Source organism: Lathyrus oleraceus, chromosome 6 (assembly GCF_024323335.1).
Source record: "Lathyrus oleraceus cultivar Zhongwan6 chromosome 6, CAAS_Psat_ZW6_1.0, whole genome shotgun sequence".
Classification (NCBI taxonomy): Eukaryota; Viridiplantae; Streptophyta; class Magnoliopsida; order Fabales; family Fabaceae; genus Lathyrus; species Lathyrus oleraceus.
The window spans coordinates 376,228,075-376,251,117 of NC_066584.1; the positions used below are offsets into that span (position 1 = coordinate 376,228,075).

Consider the following 23,043-nt stretch of genomic DNA (forward strand, 5'->3'; position numbering starts at 1 on the left):
CAACGGGGAGGAGGAAAACTTCTTCGATTCGAAAAATCGGAAATTGGCCTGAACGCCACCTCGGTCTGAATACCGGAAAATTGGCCTGAGTGCCATGAGTACATCGACCTGATTGTCGGAAACTTCTTCGGTCTGAATACCGGAAAAAACATAAGTACATCGACCTGATCGTCGGAAACTTCTTCGGTCTGAATACCGGGAGATTGGCCTGAGTGCCATGAGTACATCGACCTGATCGTCGGAAACTCCTTCGGTCTGAATACCGAAAAAAACATAAGTACATCGACCTGATCGTCGGAAACTTCTTCGGTCTGAATACCGGGAGATTGGCCTGAGTGCCATGAGTACATCGACCTGATTGTCGGAAACTTCTTCGGTCTGAATACCGGAAAATTGGCCTGAGTGCCATGAGTACATCGACCTGATCGTCGGAAACTCCTTCGGTCTGAATACCGGAAAATTGGCCTGAGTGCCATGAGTACATCGACCTGATCGTCGGAAACTCCTTCGGTCTGAATACCGGAAAATTGGCCTGAGTGCCATGAGTACATCGACCTGATCGTCGGAAACTCCTTCGGTCTGAATACCGGAAAATTGGCCTGAGTGCCATGAGTACATCGACCTGATCGTCGGAAACTCCTTCGGTCTGAATACCGGAAAAACATAAGTACATCGACCTGATCGTCGGAACCTTCTTCGGTCTGAATACCGGAAAAAGCATAAGACATATTATCTATAGCCGTCAAAACGCAGATAATACACTCGCATGGAAGATTATCCATAACCGGGTTGTAGGTTGTTAAATGAATAAGCGACCGAAAAGAAAGGCATCTGGGTACCAGACTAGGTATGCAAAAGATGACCAATCAAAAGGGGATAAAGCTGCTTACTCGGAGCAAGTATCCAAAAAGAAGGGGAAGACCTAATGGGGACAATACTGCTTGATCAAGGCAAGTATCCAGAGGGGAAAGAATATCAACATCACAAACCGGATACTGATGACTGCAAAGAGGGGATTACATCTACCGGTTAGTAGGCAGAAAACCACGGAAAAGTAACCAGTCATGCATAGGATGAACACACAGGGTGAACTCCACCAAGGGGATGAAAGTGGGATTTTACAACTACCAGCTAGTGGGTAGAAAACCACAAAGATAGGACTTACAACTACCGGTTTGTAGGTAGAGGCCAACGGAAAAGTAACCAGTCATCATCGGGATGAGCACACAGGGTTAACTCCACCAAGGGGAGAACGTGGGATTTTACAACTACCAGCTAGTGGGTAGAAAACCACAAAGATAGGACTTACAACTACCGGTTTGTAGGTAGAGGCCAACGGAAAAGTAACCAGTCATCATCGGGATGAGCACACAGGGTTAACTCCACCAAGGGGAGAACGTGGGATTTTACAACTACCAGCTTGTGGGTAGAAAACCACAAAGATAGGACTTACAACTACCGGTTTGTAGGTAGAGGCCAACAAACAGAATGAACCACAAAGGTTACCTCTGCTAGGGGATGAAAGTGGGATTTTACAACTACCGGCTTGTAGGTAGAAAACCACAAAGATAGGACTTACAACTACCAGTTTGTAGGTAGAGGCCCACAGATTCCGCTGAGGATAAGATGAATGAGTGCCGGTTAGTGAGCAACTATTCATTTATGCCCCAGGGAAGCACGAGAGACAGCCAACAGGAAGCCAATTTAGGATCGATCCAAAATGGCAGACTGAAACAAGACTCATCCTAATGAGGAAAGAACTCAATAGGGAAAACCCATCCCGTGTGTTGGGAGGGAACGGAAACAACCGTCATCCACGAGGATGTATCTCAGTGGGGAAATGGCAGGAAAGGATAGACACTTTCTGCTTAAGGGGTTGGCTCTACATGGAGAGATCAGACACACCCGAATCCGCTAGGGAGGATCTACTGGAGAGATCCGTATCAACAAACAGCAGGAGACAACCATCAACAGATATACGGCAACAGTTGCATCATGAGTATCCAAATGCTATGATTATGCATGTATGCATTCTACCTAAAATGTATGATGAATGCTGACAAACAGACATGCTCCAACCAACGGTCCGGGAATCAACCATCCGGAGAGAAAACCAAAGTCCTCATTCTGCATGGGAGGAAGAGCCACAGGAGGCTTCCGGAGGGATCGTCAGTCGCAACCGGATAACAAAGTTCAACATACAGGCGGATGCGCCACAACAACTTGTGCTGAAAATCAAAGATACCGAGAAGCGACCAGATCTCTGATGAGAAGTACAAAAGCGTTGATAAAGCTCCTTACGCGAACCACTCCGCTGAGGGATCTATCTGAGGGAATGCTATAGTACTGGGATGTTGATCTACCAAATACTGAATCTTCAAAGAAAAACACCCACGTTGGGGAGAGAGGAAGACTACTCTGCTGGAGAGGCGAAAGTTGCAGTCTTCAATAAACACTCTGCTAGGGGAGCTGCCCCACAATAATGTCCGAAACAGCAAACTTGCTGGGGATGCCCCACGATAGGGCTCAAACAGCACTCTACTGGGGATGCCCCACAATAAGTGCTAACGGGGATTTGGAGGAAGAATCTGTACTGCCGGGAACATGAAGATGAACAACTTCAAACAACACTGCGTCGTGCAAATTCACTGAGGAGAGACCATACGAGGTTCTGCAGGACAAAGATACAGTCATGCTCGAGATACGAACAATTGTCTTACCTGTTGGTAATCATACCACCCCCGGGAGAGCACTGTGGGTCTCCTAAGTATCCTTCCATCATTGTGAACGTTCACTTTGTTTAAGAACAATTTTTTTGAAAAATTTGTTTACTTTGAAAACAATGATACTTTATCAATTAAAAACATGCAAAACATTTGTTGAGTTGAAACAAATAAGAATGCAAATAATTGGATAAAAGCTCAAATTGATGTGATGGAATGGTAGTCTGCAAAGGGCGAGACTCCATAGATCTGTGCAAGTTTGAAATCGGTGATGTATATTGGAGAGGGATACATTGAACATAATGACCTTTCCTCTACCATTCTGAATTTTCGATGTATTCAAAGCTTCAGTCGACGACAAATCGAGAATTCCTGACGGATGACAGATATAGAGCACAATCTTGTCAAGATGCAGTTACTTGCCAAATCCCTAATTTTTGCCTAGATTGCCCCAGTGTGAGGTGCTCAATCTAGCGGGATGCAAATTCTTTTTTCAATGTCTCTAACTTTTGCCTGGATCGCCCTTTCGGGTTTTCAATCCACCGAGACGCTCCTTTTTGCCTAAGTCGCCCTTTGGGGTGTTCGACTTAGCGAGCTTTTGCTTTTTTGTCTTAGGCGAAGTATTTCTTGACTGCATCGGGATTCACAGGACGAGTGAACTTCTTCATCCATTGTAGTAAGTGTTAAAGCATCGCCTGAAAAGGCTCTCTTGACAACGTTCGGACGTTTGTAGCTTGTGAAGTCCACTTGCCCCTGGAATCGGGTGTGAAAGACAAGACTTTCCTGAGCACGAGGTCGCCTTGGAACACACGAGGTTTGACCTTCTTAACGCGTGCTTTCTTCACTCTCTGCTGATATAACTTGACCATGACACATGGCAGTTGATCTAATTCAGCATCAGCCAACTTGGGACTTTGAGGGTGCTATTTTTCCTTTGTTTTTTCTTTTGATTTTGCTTTTGATTTCTTTTGATTTCTTTTGCACCCTCTCTTTCTTTGTTTTTTTTTTCTTGATTGATTTTTTTTGATGCCCCAGTTGGCTGTTCTGCTGATTCTCGAGATGCAGCTGAGTGATCTTCTTTTCTTGCTCAAGAAGTCGGGAAATCTCGTCAGGAATCCCTTCAACATCATCTTCTTCTACTTCGAATACAGGGAATTCAAAATTGGGAGATGACGTCCGATCATTATGTTCAATGGGTTTGAGAAACAACCTGCATAATGATTTCGATATGAAAAACTTTTTGGAAAACAAACAAGACAATCGTTATGCAGATGAAAAGATTGCTTTTATTCCTGTTTTTAAGGTTTTTTGTGATCACCAATTTCATGCGAAAAGCGAAAAGGGAAAACAAATGGAAAAACAAATGTTTTAACAGGAATTTATTTGAATGAAAATATCATTGCACAAAATGTTGCCAACAATGTCATCACTTCTCCTTTTGGCATGGGAGAAGGGTTTTTAAACAAAGTGATTATCTCTCTGATTTATGAACAACTGTAGGAAAGCTCACAGCGACCCAATTGTGATAGATCCCACCGGGGACGACAACTGTCAGTATCCTTTGCATCAGCAGCAAACAACCTTCTTTGTTGAAGATCTCAGAAGACAAGTCGACGCCAGCCCGGGACTTGTTATCTTCAGGCTTGATTAACACGGGGACCCAAGTCTTCAAAGTTCAAAATACCTGACCTTACGAGGTCTTGAACCTTCATCTTCAACTGAAAGCAACTATCCACATCATGACCAGGAGCACCCGAATGATACACACAATGCTGATCGGGCCTATACCACCACCGAGGGTTGTCGGGTTCAGCCGGCGGGTCTCTGGGAGTAATCAAGTTCCGCTCTAACAGAGAGGGATACAATTCGGCGTAGGACATGGGGATTGGATCAAAAATGATCTTCTTCCTCTCATTACTCGTACTGGCTTGTTGGGAAGCCTGTTGCTGAGGACGACGTTGTTGATGCTGATATTGCTGAGTTGGTCTTCCCTGCTGTTGTTGAATTGCTGGAATAGTCACAACAGCAGCCTGACGATACTGTCCTCTGTTCACACTCCTCCTACGGTGCACGACATTTGTCTCACCCTCTCCCCTTCTGGGTGCCCCAGAGGATGGCTTCTTAGTACTCGAGGAACTTGAAGAGCCAGGATGGCGAACCGGAGCGCGGGTTGCTCTGACATTAATAGTCTCTGCGGCAAGAGGCCGTTCACTGATTCTGATCCCCCTCAATTCATCACCCACGGCATAAACATTGACGAGAATAGTGACAGCAGCATTCTCATGAACGGGTTCATCCACTGGTGGAGCACGATGGACTGGTGGAATCACGGCTTCCAGTCTCTGGGCTAAGGCACGCAGCTCCTCTTGCCCCTGAACAACTCCTTGCATCATCGTCATGAACTGGGCCATGTTCGCCCTCATCTCAGCTAACTCAGTCTGAACCTGATCCATACTTCTTTGGTGATTGAGTCTGATCGCGGTGCGGACGATGATCAACAACCCTGTCTCAGTCAAAACCCAAAGTGAGAAGTCACTCCCAAGCATGTCTGTAATGCAAGGATGGTATGTACATGATATGCGTATGATGCGGATGCTATTTTATTATGAATGATCCTGAAAAGGATATGCGTATGCGAGTTAACTTTTTTTTCATTTTCATGCATTACTATCTTTTGGAAAATAAACATGCTTTGATGCAAATGATGGAGCCAAGACTGGCAGGAACTGGCATCTGAGGAACCATCTGAAACCCCAAAGTCATCTGAGGAGCTGGCATTTGAACCCAAGTCTGGAGAACTGAGTCACCATCTGAGCGAGTACCCTCAAATTCAGCCCAGGGATCCGAAATAAACGGAACCCTCTGATCAATACCAGGGTCAAACCTCCGGCGTCCAGAAATATAACTCGTAGTCACCATCAGTACCAGGAGTCACCAAATGTACCTGTTAAAATGATCAAACCCGCCCCGCTCACGGGTGTCATCTAGGCCAGGGTAAGGTCGAGAGAAACGCAGCATAAATAACCTTTCGCAGAATATCATCCTGTGCACACCCGATGTATGCACCGATAATATCCCACCAGGGTCTGAACTGCTCGTGATATCAATGTTCCGCTAAGTGGCGCAATACCACCCGCTTCCCATGAATCACTCTATTCCTAGGTTTCCTAGATTTCACTCATAGCCTGGGTATTGGGCCTTTTACCTCGAGTAACTCCCACCCCAAACAGAGAAACACAGCCAGATGAACAGATGAATATGAATGAATGCAAACATTAATGCAAATAATAAATGCAAACAGTAAATGCAAATATATACAAAGAATGCAATAAAACAGTGCAAAGCAACCAAAGCCCTAACCTAGAGAGCGCTAGGAGAGACTCGCTCAGGGAAGATGGACCAGCACAGGTCAACTTCTCTATATCCCCAGCAGAGTCGCCAGCTGTCGCATCACGCGAAAAACCGGCGGGAAAACAAAGAAACAACAGAGCCGCCACCGTGCGTTATTTATCCCAAAAGAGGGAAAGGAAACGCTCAGAGTAAACCTGGGAAAGAACATGGTCTCGCGACCAAAGAGAATGGGTTCGGGAGTCGGTTATGCGAAGGGAAGGTATTAGCACCCCTACGCATCCGTAGTACTCTACGGGATCCACGCACAAAAGGAAGGAAATTGGTTGCTAAAACACTGCTCAAACTCACACACACTGGCTGAAAGAGACAAAAGAAACTGACTGAAACTGACTCGTCAGGATGTCGCATCCTGGGCCTACTTAGTCTATCAGGCATAGACATCAGAGTCGAAGTAGTTCGGACTGGGGAAACGACACATGCTCGCTAGGATATCGCATCCTATGCATACGTATCTTCTCGGACGAGAGAAGAATCAGAGCATTCGTAGCTCGGCTGACACGCACACAAACAAACACAGGCAAAGGCAAACGTGGAGCCTGAATGCCAATCGTTGGACTTACATCAGCATCCGAACCAAAACACACACAAAGAGGCAAACATGGAGCCTGAATGCCAATCACTGGGCTTACATCAGCATCCGAACCAACAAACCCACACTGGAACCCAAATGCAACTCGATGGACTTACATCAGCTTCCAAGCACACAACAAGACAAAACAAAGACACGGGCGAACGTGGAGCCCGACTGCCAATCACTGGACTTATGTCAGCATCCGAACCTAAACACACCCACACTGGAACCCAAATGCCACTCGATGGACTTACATCGGCTTCCAAGCACACAACAACACAACAGGTTAATAGGGAGTCGGGGACTCGAGCCTACAACCGTCAAGCACACACACAAAAGAAAAGAAAAGGCGCCCGGAGAGATCAGCTCAATCTCCTGCCTACATACTTCATCTGGTATGAAGATCAGGGCGATGTAGTTCCCCTACAGAGGGATACAGGACTAGCCTAACCAGATAACAGAGGGAGACACAACTAGGGAGACTACGACTCGAGCCTAGATGTTATCATGCAAATTCATCCCTAAGTTAAGGTTTCTAGCTAACTGGCACAGGGAGCCAGCCTATCCTAGACATGACTTGCACAGGAAGCAAGCCACACACACGCTTAACTTGCACAGGAAGCAAGCCAAGCAAAACCTAACTTGCACAGGAAGCAAGTCTAAACTAACCCTAACTCGCACAGGAAGCAAGTCAAACAAACATACAAGCACAGATAGCACACACTATACACAAACAAGTGGCTCAAACAAGGGTTAGGTTTTAGTCGAGGGGTCATATCAACCTCAACAAACAAACCTCTGGAACTGGGTAAATGTTGCTCTTAACCTTGCCATTGAGAGACTAAGGTGAAGTAGATGAAAGGTGAGTGAAGATAAGACTTCACAGCTCTTATCCCTGGCCTGGGAGAGCTCAAGACAAGAATGTGCGGGTTCAGAAAGTGGGAACCCTTCTACACATTTAAAACCGACTCAACTGTACAATTGTACAAGATCTTGGGTTTTTATCTGTAATGCATCAACACAGTGGTGTGAGCAAAACAGAAGACACACTGAATAGCAGGGGATAGGTTGCATATCCCTTGGGTTCTGCCAATTGCCTCTTCACTTAGGAGGTCTTTGACTCTATGCAAGGACAAAATTAAACAATCACAAACATTGCCTCTTAAGGAGGACTTCAGACAGTTGCCTGGCCAAGTAACAGGCCAGGTCTTCCAGACTACATGAAGAAAAAGAGATATACCTCAATGCAAATTGCTTATACAAGCAAAGCAAAGCAAAAAAAGTTCACAAGGAACTAAGCAGCTAAAAGCACCTGAAATAGTCAAGCAGATGTTAGTATGCAACTTCAAAACAAAGCAAAAAGAAACAGACATCAACATTTAATTGGGGGCCAATGGATGTGCAAGGCACAAGGCTCAAGGCATGTGAGCCAAGCCACCTACAAAACAAACAAGTTAGACAAGGATATTTAAGCAAGCTCAATCAAAAAGAAATGGTCTCATTGGTCACTTGTTGGTCAACCTGAAAACACAAGCTCAAAAGTGAGTAACAGGACCACTAGGACAAGCCTAGGGTCAAAAAGGAATGGAAAAGTCAAAACAGCAAAGGGCAAGCATCCAAAATCATGTTCAAACCATTAAGAAACACAACCAATTGGGTTCACATTCATATCAATCATCATCATCATTTCATGAACAAATTAGGTCAAAACATGGCATTTAGAAGCTCATAGAAGTCAACAGCAAGACTTGCATCAAAAGTAATCTTAAACATTTCCAAAAATCACCAAATAAATCATGATCAATCACAACCCACAGCATGGTAAGCATGTCAAATTTCATCTCATTTGGACAAGTGGAAGGCAGTCAATGAAAATCAGAAAGTCAAAGCAATTTTGAACATGCTCAATGAAGTCAACCAAACATGCATCAACTTAGAAAAATCATAAATCAGAAATGGTGTATGATAAATGAATGGGACTAAAACCATGGCAAAGATGAGGATGTCTAATTATCTCATGTGAAATTTCATGTCCATCCAATAAAGTATGAGAATTTCACAAATGGAATGGGAACAAGTGTCACAAAAAGTCAACATATGACTAAACAGGGGAGAAAATCTCAAACAATTAGGAAATGCCACAAATAATTCCAAGAAAATTCACATGTAAACTAGACATACAAAAGTAGGTTCATGCAAAAAATCAGATCAATTGGAGGTCAAGAAGCATGGTATCAAAAAATCATCAAGTTGGACATCAATGGTGTGACACAAATTGTCACACCCTAATTCAAAAAATCATATCTCACAAACCAGCAATGATAAATTCACAAACTCTACACCAAAATCACCATGAGTGTGTCTAGTTTAAGCACAAAAAATTTGGGAGCCATTGGATAAAGTATCATCATTTCACAAATGTTTTGGCAAAGTGTACAAAAATTGGTCACATGTCACAAACCCTAATAACAATTAAAATCCATTGATCCAAAAATTCTGGAAAAAATATGATTAAAAACTAGAGATTGTGATGAACACAACACAAAAATTCCCATGAAATTTGAGTTAAAATTGAGAGCTCTATGATTTTTTGAAGATAGCCCTGCCAAGTGAAATAAAAATTGCAAAAGAAATTAAATTAATTGGTAATTAAATCCGGCAGTGGCATATGCGTAATTCCTGGGACATTTAAATGAAACGGTGTGCTGCATTTGGGGACGTGGCACGCTGTGATTTGCGCATGGCCATGAAATAGTGCTCCTCTTTAATATATATTTTATAGAAGGCGTTTAAATAACTGAATTGGCATTGCGCCCCAGTGGTAAAACACTTGGTATTTGAAGCTTTGAGGCAAAGGTCTGGGGTTCGAATCCCCCTCGCCCCAGGCCTTTTGACATTTATTTAATGGCTTGGCTACAGTAAAAAGAAATGCCCAGTATTCATATTGCATTGGCATTTATTTAATGGCTTGGCTACAGTAAAAAGAAATGCCCAGTATTCATATTGCAGAAAAACATTTACAGTAGCAACGTGTTCAAAACCCAGGTCGAATTTTTTTTCTCCAAATTCAAAAAACAGGTATACCAATACGTGCATCTTCCATCACATGTTCACAATCCAACAATAGTTTTCAATGATTTATGCTAACATGAGAGAAACAAACCAAAACACATTCACGTATGAAACTTTGAGACAACATAACTCCACAAATACTCAACCGTTTTCAGTGACTCAAAGCTCATAATGATCAGGATAAAGAGATCTACGCATTACACACCATGATTTTGGAAAAAAGAGGATTCGAAATCTTACTTATTTTTGAAGCAGTTTGTGAAACAGCAATGGTTTGAAGGCTTTGGCTTGAAACAAATGCTTTAACAACTCCCAGGAGGTGAATGGTGAAGCTGTTTTGGCTCAATGATGCTTGAAACACAACAAATCGGAACCTGCCATTGATGAGGCTCTTGAATGCAACAGTCGTGTGTTGGCCTTCCAGCTGGAGAATGGTGGTGAAAATAGGTTCACAATGTTGTAGGAATGTTGTTTTAGGCAAGGCAAGGCTTTAGTCTCTTTAGAGTTTTTGACAGGTTTTGATAAATGCAAAAAAAATGAAGTTTTTAGAATGAATGAGTTCTGTTCAGACCAAGTGGTTTGTGTGGCTGCTAGTGATTTCATTTGACAGAAAATCCATCATAAAATCTGCTGCTTTATGTTGTACAAATCATAGTCCATGGATATGTGGGATAGAGTTGGTAAAAGTTGTACTTTTGGCCACATTTCAAGCAACTAGGTGATGGGTTACATGTACTGCATAAAAATGACTTTGTAACATGTCACAAATGCATTTTCAGATCAATTCCCAATGGCCAAAATGATGGAAAAGGTTTATTTTAAAAAGTCAAAATTTCTCTTCATTTGAAATTAATTCAAGTAAGTCAAAAAATGCCATTTTGATTGGTGAAGTTTTGGTACACGAAAGTTACATTTTTGGAAAGAGGGGATCAAATGTGACTTGTAGGAAAAACCCCACCCAAATTGGCCAAATGGTTTGAGAGATATGGCCTTTTGAAGTTCAAGATTTTGTGAAAATGATTCGATCATAACTTGCCAACCATACATGGGAATTGAGAGTTCTTGGACTTTTTGGAAATGGGAGAACAAGATCTTCAACTTTCATGTTGGGCAAAAATTCATTTGGAGCTTGTATCATGATGTAAGTTTGAGGATCAAGACTTTCCATTTTTGGTAAGTTTCAGTTACAGGTCCAGTTTCCACATTTTGGAAATTTCTGATCTGGCTTCAAATTCTTCCATGATGGTGTTTGACATGATATATGAGGACTATTTGGACATGAATGAGACCTCTCAAACCAATTTCCATCATCAAATCACTGATTAAATGGACAGTTGACCAACAGTTGACTTTTAGGGTTTCTGACTGACTGTGCATTGACTGATGACCTCTGAGCCTCCAATCCTTGACCAAAACATCTCAAATGGATCCCCAAGTCATGTGAACATGTTGGACAAACCCTAGGGCCTTGGCTCCTTGAGAATTGTGCTTGCTTGCTTGACCGACTGATCTCCTGACCAGTTTAACCTAATTCCTTGATTGGCTTGCACTTGAGGCAAAAGAGGCAATGCAATGCTATGCAATGGACCATGATATGCTATGACCTAATATGAAAATGTATGTACAATGATAGGTGCAAATTTGAGGTGCTACACAAGGTTAATGTAATTATCATTTTCACCCTCAATTATCTCTCTATCAAATTTTCCTCTTTCACTCTCCATATTCTGAATTTCTCCATAATTGTTCACCAATATTATGGTCCAAAGTTTCAACATTGGACATTAAGAGCCTGGTTCAAATCCATAAACACCAAATGTGCAACATGAATTTTGTTTCCAATGAAATAATTCCTTCAAACTTACACATCCTTGATGCAAAGAGTTACGATAAATGGGGCAAGAAAATGAAAGTGTTGTTTAGCTACCAAAATGGTCTTGAAGTGATCAAGAACGGGGTGAATTCTCTTGTCAAAGGTGCAACGGTTGCAGAGCAAGCAACACATAAGGAAGATAAGAAGAAAGATTTCAAGGTATTGTTTTTGATCCATCAATGTGCGGATGGTGACAAATTTGAGAAAGTCGATGATTGCGAATTGTCAAAGCAAGCATGAGAGATCTTAGAGAATGCTTATGTAGGGGTTGATAAGGCGAATATGGTGAGGTTACAAACTCGCAAGCGTCAACTCGAATTAATTAAAATGGGAGAAAAAGAGACAATCAATGATTTCACAACGAGAATCACTCGGTTGGTGAATCAAGTGAAGTCATGCGGAGAAACCGTTACATAGCAGTATGTTGTCACAAAAATCTTGCATTCTTTAATACCAAGATTTGACAATGTAGTTGTGGTGATTGAGGAATCGAAGAATCTTGTGAAGATGAGCAAAGAGGAGTTGCAAAGCTCTCTTGAGGCTCATAAGTAAAGGATGGGGGAGATAAATTATGATAAGACAAAGGTGAAGATTGCTTTGCAAGCTTGCTTCAACGAGAAGGACAAGAGATCGAAAGAAAAATGGCCTCTGAAGAGTAAAGGGAATTTTCATAACTTTAGTGGAAGAGAGTCCCAAAATTCCAAAATTTTGACTTGTCAAAGGGGTGATAGCAACTGCAACAAAAATGATGGTCAAGGAAACTTTAGAGGTGAAAAGAAAAGGTTTGCCAGAAGTAAAGAGCAATGCTTTAAGTGTCAAAGGTTTGGTCATTTTGTTAGAGTGTGCAATGTGAACAAGAAGGAACCTCAAAGGGATGAAGCCAAGGTTGAAAGATAATATTTTGATGAAGAAAATACACTCTTGTTCATGATCATGGAAGAGGAATGCAACAGCAGCAAGCTGCGAGACAACAACAACAACAATTTTAGGAATGCTACAAAATGTAGCTGTTACCGGTTACATGATACGGTTAACCAGTTACATGCAGAAGAAAATTCCATGATGAGTACAGAAGGAGTTCAGTGCAGCGGGGAATGGTACTTAGACTTAGGTTGTTCTACTCATATGACGAAGAGGAAAGATTGATTTGTTAAAATCAATTGTGCCATGAAGAACAAAGTGAAGTTCGTGAATGACACCACTCTAGCGGTCGACGAGACCAGTAATGTTTTGATCATGAGAAGGGATGATGGATATTCCTTGATCAAATATGTATCATATATTCTAGGAATCAAATGTAACCTTCTAAGTATTGATCAATTGCTTGATAAAGGTTGCAAGATCCACATGGAAAACAAGGGGTTGCACGTTATGGATGCAAAATGAGCTTTGATCCTTAAAGCACCTATGGCTGCCAATAGAACCTTTAAGGTTGAGCTGAAGGTTTTGGTGAATAAATTTCGTGCTATGACAGCAAGTAGAGAAGAGTGGATATGGCACTATCGTCATGGGCATCTAAATTTTAGAGATCTGAAAGACTTGCAAGAGAATAAATGGTTTCCTAAAGGAGGCTAACTTCAAGAAATGTGTATCCGAGCATGGAGTGTATGTTATGACAGATACAAGTAAATGAGTGATTATCCTTTGTCTATATGCAAACGACTTGTTGATAATGGGCAGCAAAGAAAAGTGTATTTCTAATTTCAAGGGTGAACTTATGAAAAAGTTTGAGATGACCGACCTTGGTCTCATCACATACTTCCTTGGCATTGAGTTCCGCAAATCCAAAAGGGGACTGCTCATGCACCAAAGAATGTATGATCTTGAGATATTGAAGAAGTTTGAAATGGATCATTGTAATGCTAATATTACTCCAACTGAACCAAGGTTACAGTTTTCGAAGAATGAGGATGAGCAAGGTATTGATCTAATTCAATATAGGAGGTTGATTGGATCCTTGCGTTATTTGTGAAATGTGTGACCGAACTTGGTGTTGAGTGTCGATATTGTGAGTAGATTCATGGGGAGACCGAAAGTGTCTCACTTAGAAGCAGTCAAGAGGATCTTAAGATATGCCAAAGGTTCTGTTGGCTGTGGAATTCTCTTTCTCGCAGCGGCTACGGGCAGAAAATGCAATTTGCTCGATTTTACCGATTCCAATTGGTGCATAGACAAATATGATCTAAAGTCTAAAACTAGATACATCTTTATGTTTAGTGGAATATCAATCTCATGGTGTTCGAAAAGGAACCGGTAATTGCACTCTCATCTTGTGAGGGCAAGTACATTGCCGCTTCGTTATGTGCGTGCCAAGCCGTGTGACTTATGAATCTATTGGAGGAGCTGGGTAGTAGTGAAGGTGAGGCTATTACACTCCTGGTTGACAATGTTTCCACGATTAATATTGATAAGAACCCAATTGGACTTGAGAGGAGCAAGCATATTGAGATGAGGTTTCACTACTTGAGGGATCTTGTTAGTGAAGGAAGGTTACGATTGAGATATTGCAAAAGTGAAGAATAAGTTGTTGATTTGTTGACTAAGGGAGTTACAAATGATGTGTTCAAGAGGTTGAAGATGAACATGAGTATGGAAGACTTGCATCACTTGAATTAAGATGGTGTGTTAAAAGTAATATTGGTAATTCAAGTGATGTAATCGGTTAACATGAGGGTGTAACCGGTTACACCATAAACAATTTCACTTTTGAAGTAGAAGGAAAGGAAAATATTCGCAGTTGTAACCGATTAACCTCAGGCGTTTACCGGTTACCACTGAATGTGATTTAATTCTTAGTGTTAGCTATAACCGGTTAACCAAATGGTGTAATCAGTTGCAGACCCAAGTTTTGAATTTTTTCTGTTATTCAATTGCTTATTTTGGATCCCAATCATATTGTAACACTTGTATAAGTATGTTGATGTATTCTCATCCAAGGTTAATGCAATTATCATTCTCACCCTCAATCCTCTCTCTCTCTCTCTCTCTCTCTCTCTCTCTCTCTCTCTCTCTCAATTTTTCCTCTTTCACTCTCCACATTCCAAATTTCTCCACCACAGTTCACCAATCTTGTGGTCCAAAGTTCCAACAGGGAATTTTAACAAAATCGAAACCGGAGGTCCGGAACATCTCTAACGATGAAAAATAAGTTTATGGACTATTTTTTGAGCATGTAACCGGTTAACCAATGAGGGTAACCGGTTACCACAGTTTCGGATGGAAAATCACAGAATTAAAAATGATGTAACTTTAGCTCCGTAACTCCATTTGAGACACGGTTTGAAGCATTGAAAAACTAAAGCGAAACACTATCACATGATGATGGTTTAGGTGTTTAATTATATATGTGTGATTAATGGAGATGAAATCGTATGAATACATGTGATGTGTTTTCATTATAAAGTTGAAACAATCATGAATAAATGGCATTGTTCGATAATGTTGAGTGTTAATCCTGCTGATTATGCTACTGTATAATTGTGAATAATTGATGATAATGTTGTGTTAAATGTGTAAGTTTCAATGTTGACATGCTACCGTATAAACATAAATTATATCAATGTATTATGTGATGTTGTTGTGGGATAATAGTTCGGGAGAGGAATTATTATCGTTGAGTCAATGCAGGGTTTGTTTATTGTCGGGTGGAGGCTTTAAACATTATGTTGTTGTTACACTGACTTGTATTGACATGCACCATTATGTCGTTGTTGTTGATGAAAGAGACAAGTTGCAATCCAAGAAGGGTGGATTTGTGACTTGTCCCGAATCCGAGCAGAGTGGATTCAGGGTTCGAGTAGGGTGAACATGATTCCTGAGTGAACCAATTGATGATGATATGATACCACATACATATGAGTCTAGTTGAAGTTATGAGTCTCATTGCATAATTTAATTGATGAATGTTTGATTACTTTGTGTATGATGATGGATTGGGTGTGAGAATGATGTTGTGTGATTGATGTGGATTGTGTAGATGTTTGAATTCTACCTTATAACTTATGTCGTTAATTTATTGATGTGAATTCTCACCTCATTTGCTTTGATGTTGTCCACCATGGACATCTTGCAGATACTCAGGAGTATAGCTACTATTGTGAGTGGAAAATAACTCTTGGAGTTATTTTCATTAGCTAATGCTTTTTCATCTTTAGCTGCAATACTCTGATTTTGTAACAATGGAGGTGAACTATGTTTTCTTTATTATGGTTTATGTTAGTGTATTTGTTTTGTTAAAGTTTGATAATTATTATGTTGATTTGTTTGAAGTTGTTGAAAGTGGATATTGAAACTTCTTTTTGAATCATTTTGTGAAAGTTAAGTCTTTATAAGATTCAAATTGAAGTTAAGCTCTTTTATTATTGTGATTTATGTAATTCCGCTGCAATGATACCCTAAGTGAATGTGAACATGCGATGGCACATGTTGTACATTGTTTCCTTTTCTGCTGCGTGTTTTCAAAATGTATCTATATTTTGTTGAAGGGTTGCCGTTAGTGACACCTTAAATTATCGAGTAAACATTTTTATATAAGTTTCGAGGTTTATGGTGTTACACAGTACATCGTATTTACTGTTCACCAATACGGTGAATAATGTTTTATTATAAAAAAAAATTATTATTATTTTTTTAATTTTTACATTTTTTTTAGGATTAATGAGTATTAATATAAGATTGTGTGATTAACCAACTTCATCACTTTATTAACCAATATTATATATTTTATTAATCAACTTTATTTTATTATTTAAAAAATATTTTTAATATCTGAATATTTATTTCATTTAATCAACTTTGTTTTACATTGTTTATATATTTTTCAGGGTAATTATTCACGTCAGTTTGTATCATTGTTCACGTATTTTTATAAAACTTTTTATTACATTTATTCGTATATCTTATTCGGGACAACGAACTTGCTCTTAGGTCATTTTGATTTCATTGGAAGTACTGGCCAATCTATTTGCAATTGCGTTAACGAGACTAAAGAGAAGGAGCAACAGTTGCTTAGTTGATACGTCAACCTAGTGAAAGTGGACACTCAGTAGAATCTGCCAAAAAAAAATGAAAATATTACTCTCTATCTCGTAATAAAATGTCTTAACAAAATAGTAGATATGATCATTTTAATAATAAAGTTAGTATCACTTATTAAAATATTTTTGTTAATTATAATTAATGGAATAGTTAAATAAAGTAAAAGGTTAATAGATAAAAATAGAATAATAATAAAAAAACTATATTAGTATCGAAAAGAAAAATTTATTTTGAAAAATTGCACGTAAATAACTTTTTATGAAATAAATGTGTATTATTTAAGAATTAATAAAGATGTAGACAATATAATTTTTTTTTACATTTTCATCTAAATATCACTTTGTCATATTATATAAATAATTTAAAATTTTCAATATGACTTGGTAAAATACATAATTGTCATTTATTAACTGTATAAATTTATAACGTATTTTTTTTTATTATTTAATTATTTGACTATACATAAAAGGGGATGAAGCATGAAACTAACTTGTAAAAAGTGTTTTCTAGTAATTAATCATTTTGCAATCAAAATGACCTTGTAATTGCATAATGTTGACCCTTAAACTTACATCTTTTTCTACCTTCCATAGTTAAAGCCAAAAATTAACTTTACAAAATGTAAACCTTAATTGCTTTCATTCTTGATATTACAACTTAATGTCTCTCTCATGATCTTCATATGTCCAATCACCTTAGCAAAGGGTGCACCCTTCAATGTAAACCAATATAGAGAAAACACATGACAGTGGTGATCATAGCAAATTGGGACCTATTAATACATATACAAAGAATAACCATATTAGCTTATAAACATATATTTCACATTAATTATGTCACAAGTTAATAACAATACCTTGTTGTATCTAGATTATATGCCTTGGATGATGGAGCATTTGGTGATTGTGGGGGTGGTGGTGACACTGATGGAGCAGGAGGTGGTACTGAAGGTTGATACTTTCCTTTAATAATATAAACAGTTCAATAGCATAAATACCGTAATCATAAAAATAAACTTTTCACATGAACTATATAATAGAACGACAAACATACAGATATCAGACTGACATCAGACACGATATTGATACTTAAACGTATCGGTGTCGTGTTAGTGTCAGACACTTCTGAATAACTCACCACATAAAAGCAGATTCTGTGGAGGGGGTTTCTCTTTGGCAGGGTTAGGATTAGGATCATAAACTCTGACGTAAAGTTCTTCACCTAAATACCAACTTTGCAAATTCTGTGATCTCAAATTCCACATTCCTGGATTATCAGGATACACATAAACTGCACTCCATCCTCCAGGGAACACTTGCACAGTTGAGCGAACTACAGGATCAAAAAGATTATAGCTCGAACGCGACTCTTCTTTCCATTCTCCTTCTCCTAGTCCAACAACAAAGAAGCTATATCCATCCAAATGCCAAGCATCAATGGTTGTTAAAGTGTTCTTAACCACTATCTCTGTCCATTCTTTATGTAATGCACTTGCTACAAAAACATCATGAACCGCGTTCACGTTTGAAGTGTTTTTGGAATAAGCATCGAGTTTATATATTCCAGATTCGTCGGAAAAGTGATCAGCTAGCTTCAGTGGTGTATCTGGTGTCAAGTATGACACATTGTTGACAGTGTAGCGAGATAATCGATCAATCGTGGCAGTTGCTGCTTCTAGAATAAAAGTTTGTGATATTGTCACATTTGTCACATTGAAGGTTCCTTGAGGATTAGGCCTCGCAGCTCCAGCAGTCAGATTCCACCTTCAATTGATTCAAATAAGTCATAAGTTTTTTCCGTAAACTCTCCGAAACAATCTCACGGATGCTATATTATTATATCAATTCAAATAAGTCAATTCAAACAGACACTTAGTACTATTTTGTGTCGTGCAATTACCGAATGGATTTAGCTTGGTTGATGGAGAATTCCAAATCAAATGGATCAGGACCACTTGGGAGAGAACCATTAGCCTGTGTGGTTGAATTATCATAACGAAGCACAGCAATTCCAACAAGACTATGGTTAAGCGTCGCGTTACTCATTTTAGGAGAAGCCACTATGTAATAATCAGCAGCATTTTGATCCGCTGTTACCAGAACTGAATAGGATTGTCCAACATGAATATCAAGAGAATTCAAATCTATCTGATTCACATAAGATCCTTCAGTTTCAACCAAAAGCATTCTATGATTCTGAATCCTGAAATTGAAGCTCCATGCTGTGCCTACATTTGATATCCTAAGCAAATATGTTTTCCCTTTTGGCACATTATCATAAACAAGTTACATTAATAGATGAAATAAAATGAAATCATTGTAAAGATGAAATAACTAACATTTTTATTATCTTCTTACCTTGTGTAACTTTGAATGATTCATATGATTTTGAAAGAGTGTTCATATATGGTCCTTTTCCATTTATTAACATCCAACTTGGAGATTCAACATGCATAGTTTCCAACCCTGACCTAATATCCTAGTTGAAATTATCACAAAAATAGAGTTAGAAAACTAAAACAAATGACTAATACAAGGCGAAAAAAAACCTTAAACTACCTTGTAGCTACTATTGTACCAGTCACCGATTAACAGATCAAACTCAGCGTCCGGTTTTGGAAATGGAACACTTATAACCGGACGATTATTGACTCGAATTGGACCAAACGCTCCACCGGCTTTAAGGAAACTGATGGAAGGGAAGTAGAAGAATGTGCCAATCTGATCTTTGAGTTCAAAAACATAAGTCCAATTCGTTCCCGGTTGGATAGGGCAGTTTGTACCAGACACTCCATCTTGCCATGAGTTTTGCCTTTGTTGTATACCATTCCTATAACAACCATAATTCTGCATGTTTAGTTCATGACACCATTTCTAAAGCTAAAGCAATTACTTAATAGTAACAAAAACATAGAGTACGATATACCATGTAAATAACAAAGGTTCATCCAAATCATTGAAAACATTAACGTGAATATAATCATTTGTTGTTGCATTTATAAGGGGTCCAGGGAACATGCCATTGATCGTTATAACCTGACAATCAAATCAGCGATATTATCAGCCAACAATGTAATTAAACGATGTATAGATTAAAGGCGATAATCTCTACCGGTTGATTTGCAGACACCGGATTAATATTGAAGTTCAAGGAAACGTGCCAATCAAGATATATATCAGCACTGGTGGCTATTGTAACAAAAATTACTAGAAACACAATAGCACATGAAACAGCTTCCATTTGAGGACCAGAAGAACTCATGGAGACAAAACCTTAATTAACTTCTGTGTTTGGTTGTGACAACCATCGCCTCTTAGTTGTTAGTACATTTCAAGGGCTAGATGTTAAACTGTTTTTAAATAGCTTTGGAATAATCAATTGCTAAGTGCAATTAAGGTGGAAAAAGTATAAGAAGTTGGGTTAAATTCTTGGAGTGCAGCCGGCCAAACTACAATGCAAGACCTAAAATTTGGACTAATGTGGGCTTTTTGTTTTACTTTCATTATAATTACTATATTAAGGCTTCATGTTACAAAAGACACTCTCTAGCATATCAGGTTAATTAGATTTCTTTTGCAATAATCCATGATCATTTTCTACGGAAGTAATTTTCTGTTGAGTTTCAAGAATTTGATCCTTACCATATTAATTATCAATTTTTAAAAAAAAATCAAAATGTTGAATATGACTCGCATTAACACAATAGCAACACAATACTTGGAAATTACAAATGTGTCGTAGGCCCAACTGTTATTTGTGGGTAGATGTCTAGGGATGCGGTAGCCTTTGCGCTACGATTCAGAGGTATTATTGTAAAATGTTGTTGTGTATTATTCCTCAGTCCAAGACGGTTTTATAAAGGGGATACAATTAATAACAATAATTTTTTCCATAATAAAAAATAAATGATAATGGAATTGTTTAGAAATAAAATATGGAAATAAAGATCTATTTTCCAACCGCCTTTAAATTGGTGCATAGATATCTATCACGTCCAACTTTTCTATCAAATGCTTAAAGGTAGGTCTTGTCAAGCTTTTAGTCATGATATTCGCAGTTTACTGACTTGAAATCACAAAAGATAGACATATGATTCTAGCATCTAACTTCTCCTTTATAAAATTTCGGTCAATCTCAATATGCTTAGTTCTGTCACGTTGAAATGTGCTTTGAACTATGCTAATATCAACTTTACCATTAGAGTATAATTTCAATGGAAACTCAATTTTTATCTTAAGTTCTTCTAGAAGTCTAAGCATCCATAATCCTTCACAAATACCATGAAACATAGCTCTAAACTTGACTTCTGCACTACTTCTTCCTATAACACCTTGTTTCTTCCTCCTTTATGTCATAAAATTACCTCAAAAATAGGTACAATATCCAGAGGTTGGTCTTCTATCTGTGACTGAACCTACCCAATCAACATCAGTGAAGATAAACACATTTCTTTCACTAGTCTTCTTAAAAAATAAGCCTTTTCCAGGATTCCCCTTCAAATATCTCAGTATCTTATAAACTGTCTCAAGATGTTCCTCGAAATGAGAATGCATAAATTGTCTTACTACACTAACTGAGAAAGTATTATTAGGTCGGATGTGTGACTAATAAATCAGTTTTCCAATCAATCTTTGATATCTTTCAGTATCAACAAGAATATTACCTTTTCCCCAAAGTTTAGAATTAGGATCCATAAGGGTATCTACAGGACGACATCCACTCGTTCATGTTTCTTTCAATAAGTCTATAATGTATTTCTGCTATAAAACCACAATACCATTATTTGACCGAGCAACCTCCATACCAAGAAAATATCTCATGAATCCCAAGTCCTTGATTTCAAAATCTATTGCTAATTCCCTTTTACTCTTCCATTTCAACTATATCCTCTCCAGTATGGTCAATATCATCAACATAAACAATCAGGGAAGCAAATTTCCCATTGTGGGAGAAGTTTCTGAACAAGGTGTGGTCAGTCTGTCCTTGAATGTAACCTTGTTTCTTCATGGGCTGAGTGAATTTTTCAAACCAAGCTCTAGGGAAATGCTTTAATCCAAACAAAGTCTTATTTAGTTTGCATACATTTGATTCAAATTTGTTTTCAAATCCAGAAGGAATGTCCATATATACTTATTCTTCTAGGTCGCCATTGAGAAAGACATTCTTAACATCCAACTAATGTATGGATCAATCCAGGTTAGCAGCAAGTGGATAAAAGAATTCTGACAGTGTTCAATTTTGCAACAGGAGCAGATGTCTATGAGTAGCCTATACCATAGGTGTGAGTAAATCCATTAGCTAACAAGCGAGCCATGTACCTTTCAATTGACCCAACTAAATTATACTTCAGAGCAAGCATCAATTTTGTATCCAACTCTCCTTTTTCCATTTGGCAGTGTCATAACACTCCAAAATTTATTCTTTTTAAGAACTTTCATCTTCTCAAGTACAATTTTCCTCCACTTTTAAATTTCTAGAGCAAAATATAAACTTTTTGGAATTTCTACACTAGATAATTTTGAGGTAAAGGAAGACCGAGACGAAGATAAATTTGAATATGATATAAAATTGGACACAAGATGTTTAGTGCAATATCTAACAGGTTTTATAATGGCAACATGATCATCTATATCAGGATACAAAATACGACTCTAAAAAACAGAGATAGACTTATCTTTCCTTTTCTTAGGAGGTTGATCATTCCCCGATTAAGATTCATGACAGTGTTAAGATGTAGATTCATCAATTTCCTTGTAATGTTTTTCACAAAAACATTCCCTTTCAAGTTCTGTTTTCTAATTCAAATATGTTTTCTTGAAGTGAATCATTAATTTGTGGCATTTAAATTAGATCATCATTATCATCGTTTTCAGGATTCTCATTGTTATCTACATTTGAAAATGTAGGCTCAGATTCAAAAAGTTTCTTACTCATAACAGGAGTAGGATCAGAGAAAGAATCATGGGTATTTTTTGTTTGTGCAAAAGTATAAGTCTCAGAAATTTGTGATACAAGAAAAGATAAATTATTTAAAATACTCATGTCCTCGATTTTAAATAAGTCTTCCTTTATCTCCCCCCTCCCTCCGCTTGAAGATGAGTGTCACCAAAAAAGGTTTATATTCAAAGAATGTAATGTCCATAGTGACAAACATTTTCTTGTTTTTTGGATCAAAACATTTATATCCCTTTTGAGTTGGGGAGTATCCAACAAAAACACATTTTATAACATGTGGTTTAAGTTTTCTAACATTTTTATGTTCATGAATAATGCATCCATAAATGCACGGTTGTCGCGAAGTAATAAAATAGGTATCGAACCACAGAGACCAATAGTTTGAGTACCGAATACTTGTC

At 38.5% G+C, this 23,043-nt stretch overlaps 1 protein-coding gene across 1 annotated transcript; it reads right to left on the minus strand.

The window, feature by feature from the left end:
* Positions 1-17,193: 17,193 nt before the first annotated feature.
* On the minus strand, positions 17,194-19,940 carry LOC127095742 (monocopper oxidase-like protein SKU5). Its single transcript, XM_051034388.1, has 9 exons — positions 19,799-19,940; positions 19,613-19,722; positions 19,246-19,516; positions 19,045-19,165; positions 18,587-18,947; positions 17,825-18,450; positions 17,567-17,649; positions 17,382-17,459; positions 17,194-17,271 (listed from the first exon to the last, which is right to left on the minus strand). The coding sequence occupies exons 1-9, from the start codon at positions 19,925-19,927 to the stop codon at positions 17,194-17,196; spliced, it is 1,857 nt and encodes a 618-aa protein (XP_050890345.1). The 5' UTR covers positions 19,928-19,940.
* Positions 19,941-23,043: the final 3,103 nt, after the last annotated feature.